Source organism: Sinocyclocheilus rhinocerous, unplaced genomic scaffold (genome assembly GCF_001515625.1).
Source record: "Sinocyclocheilus rhinocerous isolate Xijiao unplaced genomic scaffold, SAMN03320098_v1.1 scaffold946, whole genome shotgun sequence".
Lineage (NCBI taxonomy): Eukaryota > Metazoa > Chordata > Actinopteri > Cypriniformes > Cyprinidae > Sinocyclocheilus > Sinocyclocheilus rhinocerous.
In genome coordinates, this window is record NW_015633151.1 from 2,174,716 (window position 1) to 2,191,836 (window position 17,121).

General features: G+C 37.5%; 1 protein-coding gene across 1 annotated transcript in view; it reads left to right on the plus strand.

Moving 5' to 3' along the window:
- The window catches only part of LOC107743189 (integrin alpha-10-like), a 39,199-nt gene that overhangs the window by 6,382 nt on the left and 15,696 nt on the right, over positions 1-17,121 (plus strand). The window contains exons 2-8 of the mRNA XM_016556330.1: positions 2,558-2,669; positions 2,909-3,018; positions 3,117-3,205; positions 6,261-6,375; positions 6,464-6,591; positions 8,975-9,123; positions 16,367-16,517. Of these exons, the coding sequence (XP_016411816.1) occupies positions 2,558-2,669; positions 2,909-3,018; positions 3,117-3,205; positions 6,261-6,375; positions 6,464-6,591; positions 8,975-9,123; positions 16,367-16,517 (854 nt within the window). The remainder of the gene's footprint in view (positions 1-2,557; positions 2,670-2,908; positions 3,019-3,116; positions 3,206-6,260; positions 6,376-6,463; positions 6,592-8,974; positions 9,124-16,366; positions 16,518-17,121) is intronic.

The following is a 17,121-nucleotide window of genomic DNA, read 5'->3' on the forward strand; positions in this document are numbered from 1 at the left end:
ATAGAGAGAACTGGACACTAAAGTGTTACCAATATTCTTATTAACTCACCAAAGTATTTAAAGTGAGAAGGGTACATAAAAAGCATGCATTTTAAGTAGGGCTGTGCAAAAAAATCGAATGCGATATATATATATATATATATATATATATACATATAAAATATATAACATACATAAATAGCCTTGACCATCTAACACTAGCACTCTCTACTAGTTTATTTATTATAATTAAAAAATGACCCTCTAACACTAGCATTGTCTATTCTTTTTCTATTCTACTTACTTGTTTTTTAATTTATTATAAAAAAAACTGACCCTCTAACACTAGCATTCTCTATTCTTTCAATTGGTTTACTTTTTATTTATTATTTAAAAAAAACTTGCTACGTGTACTGCTTCTGAATAACTGGGACTTGTCCCAGCACTTACATAATATTGTTCTTTTGTTGGTTTGATTGCTTCTATTTTCCTCATTTGTAAGTCACTCTGGATAAAAGCGTCTGCTAAATGACTAAGTGTAAACGTACTGTACATATAATTACATTTTATATGTTATGTATTTTCTCTTTAAAATGTTAAATGACAATTTTTTGTTTTTTGTGTTTCACAAAGACATTCATAAGTGTGGCTTATTGGTTATGGGTTTGATTCCCTGGGAATACACAAACGGATCCAACGTATACCTTGAAAGCATTGTATGTCACTTTGGTATGTCACTTTTTTTGGAGGAAAAGAGTGCAAACAGGGAAAAGGAGAAATAGGAGCACAAGAGAATTGTGGGAAGACAAGTTAGGTTTTGTGAACATTTTAGGGGGGAAAAAGCATGAATTACAGACCGTGTCCTATTTGTTCTTTGATCCATATGGATCCCCCGCCATGTTCTCATTCAATTGGAAAGAGAGAGAGAGGTTGAGAGACTGAAAGAGAGAAATGCAGGCACCCTGTTTGAGGTCTGTGGGGTTTGGTTCTCTGCCTGCTCCCTTTCTGAAAGCTTCCCCCTCTGCTTTCTGGGTAAACAATCCTAAGAAATCCACTCAGAGCACAACTTCACCCACAGTGAATGAGACCTCAGTGTATGTGTGGGTCAAAACCCGTATCACACAAAACAGAGAAATCCAATCAGATAGGTTTCAGGGTTGGTATTATGCTGGGAGTGTGATTGACTGGTCTTCTTTGCTCCACAAGTCTGCCAATAAGGTTGTTTTGAGTTACATTTGCCATGAGCTACAAATCCACCGGTGAACTTCAGCTTCAGCCTCTCTCTCTCTCTCTCTCTCTCTCTCTCTCTCTCTCTCTCAGTCATATAAAAGCCAGGTCTGTATGTCATAACAGGGAACCACTATGTTCAGTAGTTATTACAACCGACGCCCTTCCCTCTCTTTTCCTCTCTTCCCTTCTCTCTTTTGCAAACTCTTTTTCTCTGGCCTTTTCCTGTCTGTCTGCCTGTCTGTCACTTTTCATTTTTGGGTGGATTATCCCTTTAAATTATCCCTTTAAATAAATGCTGTTCATCTGAACTTTCTATTGTTCAAACATTCTCTTAAAGGGGTCATATGATGCAATTTCATTTTTTCCTTTCTCTTTGGAGTGTTACAAGATCTTGGTGCATAAAGAAGATCTGTAAATTTGCAAAGACTAAAATCTCAAATCCAAAGAGATATTCTTTATAAAAGTTAAGAGTCAGCCACACCTACCTAAAACGGCTCGTTCGAACACGCCCCCACATATCTACCTAACTGTGTGGGAAGATTTGCATAACGCCGCCCAAATGTTCACGCAAAGAAAGAAGGCGTAACTTTTATTCTCGCTGTAGTATTGTTGCAGTGAACTGTGGCTTTAATTCCTTTAGAAACAACGATGTTACCAGCTCCTTGTTGAGAAAGATAATGTAGCTCTTGAGCGATTAACCTATTTAGTTGATAAAATTGCGGGGCAGCGCTAAAAAGTTTGTTCCTGAATGTCTGAGTGCGCGCGCAGTGTGATCTGCGCTAGATACAGAAGACAGCGCATTAGTTTAGAACTCTTCGAATTTTTATTTTTATTTTTTAAATGTAGAGAGTGTGTTAATTTGTGCAATGATAACCTACCAGCAATGTAAATATGATTTTTAAAAATATATTAGAATGAGTACATTACAATATAAATGTATTAGAACGAGTACATTATTATTTATGGGCTTAAAAACAAGATGCAAAAAATCTGAATATTGTACCTGGTGGGGAGTGCCCAATGTAAACATGAAACATATGGCATTACCTATATTGTACTGTGGTACAGTTATGGAGGCCCTCCTTATAATGCAGAGGTCAACTGCTTGCTCTGCCAATAATTAGCAACAGCCCTATAGTATGCAGTGTTTCATAAACAGCTGTTTTACTAAATTCTTCTGAGGTGAAATTCAGTGCAGTCCCGTATCGTGATATGCATCGTATCGCGGCCTCTGTATCGTGATACGTATCGTATCGTGACTTTGCTGGTGATACACAGCCTTAACAATTGTTTACAATTTATGTTAACTACAGTATGCATTATTTTACTTTATATTTCTCTGTTTTAGGGCTGTGTGAGTGTTTTAATATTGATGTGAAGAGGCCACGGATCTTCAGTGGGCCTGAAGATGCTCTGTTCGGCTTCTCTGTGTTACAGCATGAGAACAATGGAGAGAAATCGTGAGTACTTTTCGATAATTTGGGGTTTTTACTCACAATTAGAAGTTCTTGATGATAAATACCATTTGGATATTACATATGGACCCTGACAAGGTTTTAGTATATTAAGATATCATCAGGTGATCACAAACTATAACAAAACTTAGACTTATAAATATAATTAAATGTTTTGCGGTGCTCACAAAGTCTCATTTGAAAAGGTTTTTGATATTCTGAGTGACTCATTGTTTTATGAACAGGATTCTGGTTGGTGCTCCATGGGATGGACCACAAAATAACAGGAAGGGGGATATTTACAAGTGCATTGTGGGAGATGAGATCAATTCCAATTGTTCAAAAGTTAACCTAGGTATTGGATCAACTCTGGCTATGAAAATTTACATTCAATGACTGTGTTGTGCATGGAGTAGTAGTTTACAACATGTTTTTGTGTTATGCCCTGTATAGGTGAAAATGCATTTCAGAACGTGTCTCGAAATCTTAAAAACTCTCATTTGGGGATGACGCTAACCCCTGCTGCTTCAGATGGCTTCCTGGTGAGATTATATTTGAAATTCTGTATTTCGAGTCCAAAAACATCTCATGTTGCAGCAGTGACATCACAGCAATATTTGGATTATTCAGTCATTTTTGTGTTTTTGTATATATGTGAGTAGGCATGAGTGTGTAAGTTTTTGTGGTATGGCGTGTAGAATGAATGGTTATGAAATCCCCTCCTCTGTCTCACCCAACCACCACCATCTGTCTTGACCACCATCTATGTGCATGTGACCACCTGCAAAACAGTGGCCACTATTGGAATGACACATTATACAGTCAGTGTTTGACTAGATGGGTGTGTATTCTTAAAAAGATACATATGACTTTCTTTCTTCTGTGGAATACAAAATTAGAAATTTAACGGAATGTGGTCAGTCGCACGGTTCCATGCAATTACTTTGAACAGAGACTGGAGCTTTCAAGCTTCAGAGAAGCACAGCATGATAAAATTTGTTGGAAAATAATTGTTTAGTGAGTTAAACAAGAGAACCACATCAATTTGTAAATGAATCATTCAGACTACTTTCATTGAAAAGATCCAGTTCAAAACAATGCGTCATTCACAAACTGGACACAACTACTTCTCTTATCAATGTGCCAAGGAGAACTTGGTCGGATATCAGAATTTCTAATGAATAGTGTAACTTTTTATCTGCTTCTCTATCAAAGCTATCATATGACCTTAAAGGAATTGAAATATAGTAGTCATAAGGAAGTACAACATCCTGATTTGCATAGAAGGAAAAGAAAGTCACGTGGGTTTGGAACAACATAGATGATGGCAGTTTTCCTTTTTGAGTGAACTATTTCTTTAAGACATATGGAAGTATGGATTGGTAGATGGAGTGGGAGACAAAGACAAAAGCAAGCTAAAACCTCACCTGACCCAAAACTCGACCAGAACAGTCAGTCTTCCTCTTAATATTCATGGTTTCAGCCTCTAAATTTCTTGTACCCGCACACACACTCTCTCTTCCACAAACACAAGGCTTTTTGTGTCGGGCAGAACGCAGTGAACCAGATCAGTCCAGTTCTGGAGCCACTCCGCTGTGGCTTTGGTGGAGTTGCTGGGTGGCTTTCACCAGTAGTCAGACGTTTTATGAGAGCGAGCGAATGTTTTGGCGGAGGGAGTCAGGCTATGTGTGTTCAAACAAAAATATGATTTTGTGTGTGTGTTTGTGTGACAGAGGGTTAAACGGAGAGCAAGTGAGTACAGCTTCTGGGATGTAGTCACACATAGTTCACTGTGGCGTATGCCAACTACAACTAGCGCTCACAGCATGGATGTAATGAGCCCCACATTGCAGATTCAAGTATCACTAACCAAAGCGTTTAATTGAATGTACCTGTTTAGGGATTTGTGAGTCTGTGTTTGTTCCTTTGGTCAGTGCTATAACAGGATAGGAATGTGACTCAAGCCCTTTGTAATGACAGACCGTGGAAAAGCCATAGCATCGCCATTTCAGTTCTGTCTCTCGCACTCATTCTGTCCTTTTTCCTTTCCCTTTCTCCATCCTCCCATCCCTCTGTTACAGGCCTTCATAATAACAGGGTGGGGAGTCGGAGAACATTTACCCCCCTTCAGTCTAACCACTCCTTCCAAACCCGTCTTTCTTTTGTCTCATTCTCTGTCTTTCAACTCTTGGTATGTTTTCTTTCTCTCCATTCTTTGCCTCACCAATCCTCACAATGGTTTTTCAGGCAAATAAATGTCACGCTTTGAAGACGTACTATTTTTATGTTTTTTTATTGCCCTTCTCCCCCCAATTCCCTCCAAGTACGTTTAAATTGCTTCATTGCAGGAGCAGCCGCCAACTCTGTTAAAGCATTTATGACAATATCAACAGCTCTCCATATCGCTCCTTCTCATTTTTTCTTTCTCTTCTCAGTCTTCTTTTTCTAACCCATTTTGGTCATTATTTCCCATAAGAAAAGAAAATCACATATCTTCAAAATCTCATTCTTTCTCTCTCTACTGAGAAAGAGCCCCAAATAATTCCAGAATTAATTTTCTGAAAAAATCTCAACAATACTTGAACTCTGTTCAGACTAATATGATTTCAATATGAATTCAGATATTTCTTATCAAATTATTCCAAAATTATTTATTGTATTTTAAGAGAATCGTTTGAGACAAAGTTCTGAGTACTCAGTGGCACTACCATTCAAAAGTTTGGGGTTGATAAGATTTTTTAAATGTTTTTGATAGAGGTATTGTATGCTCATCAAGGCTGCATTTATTTGGTCAAAAATACAGTAAACACAGTAATGTTTTGTTTATAATTTAAAACAACTGTTTTCTATTTTAATTTATTTTAAAATGTAATTTATTCCTGTGGTGGTAAATCTGAATTTTCAGCAGCAATTACTCCAGTCTTCAGTGTCAAATTATTATTATTATTTTTTTTAGAAATCATTCTAATGCTATTTGGTGCTGAAGAAACATTTCTTGTTATTATCAATGTTGAAAACATCATTTTTCAGCATTCTTTGAGAAATAGAAAGTTCAAAAGAATATAATGTGAAAATGAATTTTTTGAAACATTATAAATGTCTTTAATGTCACCTTTAAAAATTATATTAATATTAATTTATTTAGAATAATCTTACTGACCACAAACCTTTGAATGGTAGTGTAAGTGTTCTGCCTGAGCTATAAAAGAGAAACTTCTGAGCAATAAAATATTCCTCTGTGCTTTTTCATGACCACTTTCTCTTTGCTCTTTCTTTCTGTTTCCCTCACCTACTTTCCCTGGTTCATTTCACTTCAGTAGATTTTATTGGTCTGACCAGCACATGGCGCTTCCCACTTTTTAAACAGAAGACATTTGTCAGAAAAAGGCCCAAATACCAGACTTAACATTTACAAAGAGAATTTAACATGCAATGCTAACAAAATCCCTGATTTGTGCAAATATCAGCCACAGGTTCTGTGACATACTGTTCATAATAAGTCTGTAAGGTACCAGTAGTAATTGTGTAAAGCATAAAGGTGGTGCTACAGATGCTGAACTTCAAGTGTAATACAGACATTCTCTGTGTAATCTTTAGGCCTGCGCTCCACTATGGTCCCAGGAATGTGGTACATCTCTGTTCAGCACAGGAATCTGTGCATCTGTCACCAATGACATGGAGCCCAAGGACGTCATTGCACCCACTGCCCAGAGTGAGAAACATCCTCTCTCCATCTGACCTGTTGGGTTGAATGAAACAACTGCATTTAACTGAACTCCTTTTGTGTTTGTTTTTCACAGGATGCACCACATACATGGATATAGTGATTGTTTTAGATGGTTCTAATAGTATCTACCCTTGGTACGAAGTGCAGAACTTTCTTAGCAACATTCTCAGCAAGTTCCACATAAGCCCTGAACAAATGCAGGTATGTTTTTTTTTTATAATAATAAATTGTGTAGTTTTGAGGGCTTTTTTGTGATTCTGTATTAATAAAAACACCTAAATATGTTTTTTCCAGATTTGGCTCTTTGGCTTAGATCTGCACTTTAGTAAACATTAGTTTTGAATAAGTAACTCATCTGAGCTTGACAGTTGGATGTATTCAGTCCTCAAAAAAATTATTTCAAGAATGTGTAGCCATAAGAAGGGTTCCCATTGTTCCTGGAAAAAATAAATATATATCAGTGTATTCAAATGTGTGTTTTCCAGGCCTGAAAAAGTCTTGACAATTAGTAAAATCTGAAAAGGTCATTATGATCAATTTTTTCTATTTATTTACAGTTATGAAGTATTGCTTAAGGGATAAATGACTCATTGTGAGTGCAAAAATGACTTTTAAAAACCTCTTTTATTTCCTATCCAGTCATTATAAGCAATTGGAAAAGTTATGGAAAAATCATGGAAATTCATTGGTCAGGATGTATGCATAAACATTCAGCAAAATGAGTGAGCAAAATCTTTACTCTACAGCTGTGTGCTTTTAGGTAGCAGAGACCTGGCTGAGGTTTTGACAGATATGTAGAACTGCCTTTTTACCTTAAACCCTGTCATCGGCAGCTCCAACACCGATCTTTGATGCACTGAGCCAGTTTGAGCGACTGTGAGGAACAGAACCACAAGCCAGTCCGCAGAGAGAAATGAGCCCAAACAGAAACAGAGCTGGCAGGCTGGAGAAAATAAATGACTAAATTAATGTGAACAGACAGAAGTTGTGGTTTCTAGAGGAAAAGGACAAAGGGGATAGAATTAGAAATGTATGAATGCATGCTAGAGAAACCAGAAAATGATAAAGAGAAGATGGGCTGATGGATGCATGGATAGATGGATGGATTAAGAGAGACATGGATATGTGTGTATCTACGTTCCTGGCATTTTTTTTTTGTATGCAAGTTATTTAAGGCGGTAGGCAGGCTGGGGGCAACAAGAGGTAAAAGGAAATTCCTTTGGTTTGTGGAGCATTTCTTGCTCTAAAAGATTTAGGCCTTCATGTTGGTGGGGCAGAGCACATAGTGGAGATGTCATCTCATCTACATCTGATTCTAGAGTTATCCATTCTGCAGAAATTACTGCTGCTGTGTTTTACAGCAAATTACCTCAAACATCTGCTAGACCATTTTTTTCTTCTTTCTTTTTAATGGCAGGGACCCCCAAATATCACCTTATGAAGGACCCTCTATTTACAAATAGCACAACCGATAGATTCAGACTATTGGTTAAGACAATGTTACTATGTTGGAGTAAGGATGCTCGAACAAACACATCAATGTTATGAAAGCAGAAATGTCTTTATAATGTTTTAATTAATATGTTTCTTAGGGGTGGGCGATATACTGGTAGACACGATTAACCGGTAGAAATGTGTTTAGGCTATCTTCTCTATCACGGTTACACGTTCAGGTGATGTTGCTGTGCTATGTGGTCATGAAAATGAATAGTTTGCATGCATTTTTAAGCATTGCAGTTTAAAAACAATTGAATTTAAGCCCTTGAAATGCAATCAGGCGCACACGTGAAGACTATGCTCATAGAGCGCGGTAGTATTAAACAGACTTATTTTTGCCGTTTTATAGGTCTTGAACAGTTAAATGCACACACTTGTAAGCCTGTGTGTCAAAATGCCCATCTTTGCAAGTATCTTCATAAACAGTAATTTTGAAGCAAACAGCTGAGAAAGAAAGCACATGTGTAACAGTATATTGGATCTGGGCAGCTCTTAAAGTGACAGCAGTCTTATATTCTTGCTGTCTGTCATTCATGTTAATCAAACAACAAAAGAGAGAAAATCTCTCACTGCTCTTGACTAAATCACTTTTGTAACTAATAAGAAATATATATTTAATTTACACAGTAAAGAATTCACAGCGTTTTTATACATTTGATTACTTAATACAATGTATGTAGAATTTCTTATTTATTTGTTCTACTGTTCTACTATTTTGTCCTATTGCTTGTAGTTAGTTTCTTATTCTTATTTAATTGCTGACTGTTTACTTGTCTTCAGTGATCTTGAGTTTTTTTCCCTCTTTTTTAAGCTTAAAAAAGGCTATTAGTAGTTTTTTGTGATATTGACACTTGTGACAAGATTTATGAAATTTCTATGGTATCAAAAATTTTTATACCATATTTTAGACCTAATGTAAAGTAAAAATAACTACATCGTATTATTGTTACCATGAAATAAAATTACTCATATCATGATTTGGTCATAAAGAATCCCTAATGATTTTGCATATAAACTGAGATGGGAGAAATGTTATCATCACAAATGACATGTATCACCTTGAAATACTGTTTGTGACTATTTATAGGTAGGTGTCCTGCAGTACGGTGAGATCTCAGTCCATGAGTGGTCTCTCAGGGACTATCAGACAACACAGGATGTGGTTGAAGCCGCCAAGAACATCAGTCGTCAAGAGGGACGGGAGACCCGCACCGCATACGCCATCCAAATGGCCTGGTATGGTGACCAACTTCTCATTCAAAACAAATGTAGCACGGCCCTCTCTCTTACTCCTTTATGAAAGGTATCGCGTTATGTACATTCTGACCTTTCCATGATCCCTGACCACATCCAGAGATAATGTAAAGTGTGTAGCATAGTTGAGTCTATCTGGTCAATAGTTTCTTTGTTTTTATGTTGATGTTTTTGAAGGTGCCTCCTCAGAACTGTAATTTCATTCCTTCCCCTGAGACTCTCATGCACGAGCAAAGATTTGTTTAAAGAGTCCTATTCACACTCTCTCCATTCCTGTAATGTCTGCTTCTGTCATTCTTATTTATTGGTATCCCAATACTGAATCCCTCCACCACACACATATACACACACATGTAGGACACTAACCATAGCTGGCACTTGCTGACCACAAAAGCAAAGGCTCACAAAATGAAACTCGTCTCAGATTTTCAGTGACTGCTGGGAAGGAACTTTCTACTGTCTGAAAATGAGATTTGAACAATCCAGTCTAGATGCATTTTAAAAGGGCCATATCAAGGAAAACAGAATTTCACTTGATTATTTAAATGAATTAATAACACAGAACTCTTGCTGCGTTCAAGTCCTCCTGGGACGTTCGTACTTATGAGTTGACAAGTCGTAATAACGATTATCATTTTATCAATTTCAACAAATTTACTGTCAATACAGACGCTGCATATCAAGTCATTTAAAAAAAAAATTGTGAAACCAAATGGCAACAGTGCTATTGAATCTACACTCTAAAAAATGCTGGGTTAAAAACAACCCAACTTGGGTTACTTGGCAACCCAGCGCTGGGTAAATATTGGACAGAACACATGCTGGGTTATTTTGACCCAGTTGGTTGGGTTAAATGTTTTTACCCACCATGCTGGGTTGTTTTATTTATGTCAACTATTGTTTAAAAATTATTATATTATATATTATAAAAATGTATATATAAAAAAAATCACACACAGAATTACATAGGCAATAGCAATAATCAAAAGATGAACATTTATTATTAAAGGGTTAGTTCACCCAAAAATGAAAATTAGCCTGTGTTTTACTAACCCTCAAAGCATCCTAGGTGTATGTGACTTTCTTCTTTCAGATGAATCCAACTGGAGTTATATAAAAAATTGTCCTGGCCCCTCCAAGCCTTTCAATTGGAGTAAGCGGGTGTTGGTTGTCAACAGTTCAGAAGATGTGAAATAAAGTGCGCGCATCCGTAATAAAACGTTCCTCACACGGCTCCGGCGGGTGAATAAAGGCCTCCTGTAGCGAATCCATGCATTTTTGTAAGATAAATATCCATATTTCAAACATAATAAACAGTCGCTTTGTCGCGTCCAATGTAGACAGGCTTTAGCTGTTGCGGCGCGGCGCACGGTGTTACTCACCTATCGAGAAGAAACAAAGCAATCTCGGCGTCCGATCACAGGCCTTCTGCTCCTTGAGTTCTCTCCAGTGCTGGAAAGCTGATCCGATATTTACATGGGACCTACTTCTTGCCTTATCGTAAGCCTTCTTTTGTTCCGCAGACGTTTTACTCTTTTGTTTTTTATCCACCATCTCTTTTCAGTGACTCGGCTCGGCTAATGTCCGTCCTGTGCACTGAGCGCTCTCTCCTCCACATCACGAGTAGACACGCCCCTTGCTGCTGATTGGCTACAAGTTTTGGTAGTCGACCCGACTCAGGTTTCTAAAGCGTTTTTGAAAAAATACATACCCCACCTTTAAATTACACTCAGTATTATAACGAATAAAATCCATTTATGTTATGCAAGGCAAAGGTGTTTCCAGCACTAAATGACCGCTGCTGACTGACATTCTCGTCCTTATGTTGCATTGCGTAAAATAATATAATTTACACCACATTAAAGACTATATAAATGAAATAAAATGTATACAAACCTTTATTTCGCTGAAGAAGTGCACCAAATCAGCGACGCTGCTGAGAACTGCTCTCTCCTGTAGAGGACTCGATAAGCCCGCGTACTAACTGTAACTCAGCAGCTGGGTTGTTTCATCGGAGACAGGCTTAACCCAGCAGTTGGGTAGAAAAAATAACCCAGCGTTAAAAATGACCCAGCAACTTAGTTACAGAAAAACTACCCAGCACCTGGGTAAAAATATTAAAACCAACCAAATAAAATGACCCAACAGGCTGAACCCAGCATTTTTTAGAGTGTACAACGTGAACAAATAATTCTCATGAGTCACTGTTTTTTAGCAAATAAAAAAACAAATTGCATGACCAGTGTAGTCTGATTCCTGAACAAATAATGTTTGTGAGTCAGATATTTTAGTGAATCAAAAACAAACTGTGCAACCAGTGTAGTTTGATTCCTGAACAAATAACTTTCATGAGTCGGTTCTTTTTAGTGAATCAAAAAGTCTTTTTAGTCTGATTCCTGAACAAATAATTCAGTGACAATAAGTCACTGCATTTTAGCAAATAAAAAACAAATAGCGTGACCAGTTCCCGAACAAAAAACTCTTATGTGTTGGTTCTTTTTAGTGAACCGACAACCAGTGGCGGCTCGTGGGTTTTAAAATAGAGGAGGCACACTAATTGTATTGGTCTGGGATCCCTGCCGATTATTATTATTATTTGCTTAACCATTTTAAAATGGCTTTTTGGTTGCAAGGGAGGCTAGCCTCCCCTACAAGGGTTATTTTCTCAACACTCCTCAGCGCTGAAAGTGAACACTCGATGGTGATTGGCTAATTTTTTTTACCAACGGAGGCACGAGAGCTCAGCTCTCCCCCGGCCTCCCCCTACCCTTCTATATCACCAAGCGGTTGTAATTACATCAGCAGATTCAACACATTCGCGATAGAAAAGCGGCGCTTTCACGTTATGGTATTACAACTGTGAAATTACAAACAAAAAATACACATTCTGAGACATGAACTGAAATGAATTGTGAATTTTATTAACATTAAATCGTCCTCCTCCCATTTTCACCTCAAAATTATGGGGAAGCTGTGCCTCCCCTGCCTCCCCCGACGAGCCGCCACTGATTATATGTGTAGAACGGTTTATTAAAATGATATTATATGTTAGATTATCAAATGTTTACACACCAGGGTAGCAAGTTCTTCTGGTCTTCTGGCAATTAGCAACACAAAAAGCCAATCAGGTTTTGTCCTTAGATGTCAAAGCTTGTGAGCATGTCTTGAAACTCATATAGCAAAAAATTTTAAAGTTTCCTTAACCACTTTAAGCTTGTTTCATTATATGAATTAAATAATTAATTTCCAAATGTAGTTAAAGAAAAAAGAGAATGTTGGATAAAAGGAAATTTTTTCTTTATAGGAATTCAAATGAAAAATACACTAAGAAATAACATGGGCAGGTAAAAGATATTATGTTTAAGTGTCACTGCTACATACTATTTACCACATTGTAAATGGAGACCTACCCCCAGCACTCAACCTAAACTGGTCCGAGTCTGTATGCCCATATCTCAGCCAAAATCAGACCAGCCCTTATGGTCCTTAATCGGGCCGAATGTGGCTAAATGTGCCGTGTCTCAGTGCAAATCTGAGAATGACTCTCTAGAACGATGCTAAGAATTGACTTAAGTGTAAAAACTTAGCTCAAAGCTGCGCTTAAAAGTTAGTTATCAAGCATCTCAGTCGTAATTTAAGCGAAGTGTAGGACTAAATCTTAAGTGTCAGTCTTAGAGTTGATTCACGACACTGCTGTGCCTTCTTTTCTCAACACTCCTCAGCGCTGAAAGTGAACACTCGATGCTGATTGGCTAATTTTTTTTACCAACGGAGGCACGAGAGCTCAGCTCTCCCCCGGCCTCCCCCTACCCTTCTCTATCATTAGCGGTTGTAATTACATCAGCAGATTCGGCACATTCGCGATAGAAAAGTGGCGCTTTCACGTTATGGTATTACAACTGTGAAATTACAAACAAAAAATACACATTCTGAGACATGAACTGAAATGAATTGTGAATTTTATTAACATTAAATCGTCCTCCTCCCATTTTCACCTCAAAATTATGGGGAAGCTGTGCCTCCCCTGCCTCCCCCGACGAGCCGCCACTGCCGACAACATACAAGTATAGTCTAACCAGTGTAGTCTGATTTCCTCGATTGGTTCTTATGAGCTGATTCTTTTTAGTAAATCAGAAACATAGAATACGAACTATGTGTGAATGAATGGCTCTTGTGAGCAAATCTTTTTAATAAATGAAACAAATGACTCTTATAAATGAACAAATGACTCGTATGAGCTTTTTCCTTTTTTTTAGTAAATCAGAAACATACAGTAAAACAGTGTAGTCTGATTCCAGATCGAATGACTCTTATGAACCAGTTCTTTTTAGTGAATCAAAAACTTGCAGTTTAAACCCAGAACTAATTAATTTTGTAAGCCAGCTTGTTTTAGTGAATAAAATACAAAGCTTACAACTTAATGACATACAATGAGTATTTAACACTGAAACTGTAACATGGATGTTCAGGAATCTAGTCTTAAATCTCTGTCAGTGCTAAACACACAATCCTTCATTTAGTCTTGCACAGAATTCATGGACCTTTTTTTTGTTTATACCAGGTTCTTCAGCTCTCTTACTGTGTGAGAGTTTGTTTATGTGTTTGTGGTGTGTTTCTTTGTGTTTCTACACAATTAAAGGCTCATTTAAGACTTTCCACTCTCTGTAAGGCACATATTGGACAGACACACTCTCACGGTATATGAAGTGATAGCAGTAGTTGGCTGAGGTGAGGAAGGTTGTCATAACATTTAGGTTTGCTGATGGAGAGAGAAGGAGAGCTGGCTCAGCAGAGCTGCAGGTGTGGTCACCATCCAGTAGACGCAGCCTTCACTCATGCAGCTGTTCAAACACACATGACCATGTTCATACAGTACATTCACACACACAAACATGAACGTGAGAGAATTCAAATATAGCAATTAATTCAAACTCACAGTAAAATGAAAGAGAGTGTGAGTTAAAAACCACATAAGTCCAGATGTAGCACTCAATAAAAGCACAGCAGCCTTTAAAATAACACCAGCCCCAGCAGTTAACAGACTTATTTGCTCAAATCACTTTCCATGCAACTTTCTTTCTTTCTTTCTTTCTTTCTTTCTTTCTTGCTTGCTTGCTTGCTTTCAAAAGTAATACACTTAGCATGCTTTTACTAGAAAGATAGTTTAGAAAGATGCTTTTACTAGAAGGATAGTTTAAACATATATTCTGAAGTGTGAATTGAATGTAATGTTTTCTGACTCTTAATGGCATGTTATTTACAAATGAAAATAAATTATACCTTAATATGTAATTTCATAATTAATTTGACTGTACTGTCAAAAGTATGGACAAGCATTTATGGTAAACTAAAATATACTTTAATGTAATTTCTGTATGTATCATGTATTTAAAAATATTTGTAATTACAGATTTGTAATGATGAATTTGCAATTTAGTGAAATATATTAAAGGGGTCATATGATGTTGCTAAAAAGAACATTATTTTGTGTATTTGGTGTAATGAACTGTGTTTATGTGGTTTAAGGTTCAAAAAACACATTATTTTCCACATACTGTACATTATTGTTTCGCCTCTATGCCCCGCCTTTCTGAAACGCGTCGATTTTTACAAAGCTCATCGGTCTGAAAAGCGATGTGTGCTCTGATTGGCCAGCTATCCAGTGCATAGTGATTGGCCGAATACTTCAAGCGTGTGACGGAAATGTTACGCCCCTCATACTGTGATGCCGTGTCCCGGCCGGAGCGAAGAGACAGTTGTGTCCTCTTTTGGAGTCTAGTTGTGTCCTCTTTTGGAAGGTCAAACAAAGTAGTTTCGCTTTTACAACGAAACACACGGCGGGCTTGAGTGAGTGGAGGCCGACGAAGGAGCATCTGGCGGGCTTGCGGCAACCACATGTGACGACAATGTAGTTAAAATTTCGATCAAGTACTTAAAGTATAATTTTTAATTTGACACACATATATATATATATATATATATATATATATATGTATGTGTGTGTGTGTGTGTGTGTGTGTGTGTGCACATTCAATACAATTAAGCAGACTTTGTTTTCACATGGGTTCTTGCTTGCTTTCTTCCTAAATCCACACTAAAAAATCTTCATAATCACTAAAATCCCACTGAAACATCTGCATAACAACTTCTGTATCTTTCTTATATTCAAGCATTTTTTCAAGATTTGTTCAAGATTTTCTCCCTCACAACATCCTGTGTATAAATATCTTCATGGAATAAACATTCTTCTCCATCATTAAAACCTGCCCTCTATTTTTCACATACCACATCAAAACAGTTCCATGTTCTTTTGTCAGTTCTCCTTTCGTCCCTCTGTGTGGAAAATTAGAGTGTGATATTCTTTCTCACATGATTTTGATTCCATCTCAAGCACAGATATTATATTCAAAGTTACTATTTTTTGTGTTTCCACCATTTTTGCTTCCTTACTACAGTACATCTACCGTTATTCACCTCTCCTATCCTGCTTTCACTGGATGTGATTAGGCATAAGGCTGCTGGTTGTTTTTAAACTCTGCACTCTTGCGGGCAGCCACATAGTTATATTTAGCTAGAGTCTGGACGACCGCCTGAAAATCACTAAGTTGACTAACACTGGCTGTGCCATGAAACTTACATCTTGCAAAATGCATGTCACCCTCACACAATCAGCACAGAAACCTGCTGCATGTATCGCTGCTTCAAACATATAAGTTATCTGCATTAGTTTGTGTTTATGTGAATTTTAATACGAAATATGGTCAGTTTTCAGACTGATATAGGTCTTGAAATTACAGGAATTATACAGGGTCCCAAAAATATAAACTTACACACTTAAAATATAGATAATATTTTGCTATTTAACAAAATATGAAACCATATGGCATTTTATTTTTACACTGTTTTCTATTTTAAGTATATTTTAAAATGTAATTTATTCCTGTGATTTTCAGCAGGCATTACTCCAGTCATCCTTGAGAAATCAAATGTTGATTTGGGCAATACATTTCTTATTGTTATCAATGTTGAAAACAGTTGTGCTGAAAACTGTAATACCATTTTGTAGAATCATTTGATGAATAGAAAGTTAAATGATGTGTGTTTATTGGAAATCGTTTAGTAACATTATTATAATTTTTTTCTATTACTTTTGATCACTTGTGCCTTTAACTATGAAAAAACCACTCAGACGTTTAACTGTTTCCTTTTTCTCACTCGTGTCTAGCACTGAGGCCTTTAGTCCAGACAGAGGAGCGAGGGAAGGGGCCACTAAAGTGATGATAGTCGTGACAGATGGAGAGTCCCATGATGGTGAAGACCTTCCTGATTCTTTGGCTGAATGTGAGAAACGTAACATCACCAGATACGCCATCGCTGTAAGTACAAATACACATTCCTACCATAATTAAACCTGACGCTTGGAAAAACCTACAACCCCTCCTAAGAAAACCAGCGAGCAGCAGAGTGTATGCCTGAATATCAGATCTCCACTTAAACTGACCATAATTGGCACTGCTCTATTTTCAGTGTCTCTGCTCAGCTCCACCCAGTTCTCTCGCTCTCTGTCTGCGTTTGAATGATAAAACTGTCTTCCCTCATTCTTTACAATCATAACCACATTATTGCTGTTCAGAAATAGACTTAAACGGGGTTCCTTGCCATCAGAGGGATGAACCACACCCTAAAACCTCTCGACACTGACACCCTGCTGCTCTGGGTGGGTCAAGAGGCGGGCAGCACTTCCTCACTGCCACCCGAAACCACAACAGCGCAAGAAAAGACAAAGTGAATCTGCCACCATCAGAGCCTGGGGTGTCAGTGTAGCCAAAATGGCTTTCCAACTATACTGTCTAGTTGCTTGTATCTTAAAAAATAATATATATATATATATATTAGGGGTGTAACGGTACACGTATTCATACCGAACCGTTTCGGTACGGGTCTTTCGGTTCGGTACGCATGTGTACCGCACGAATACAG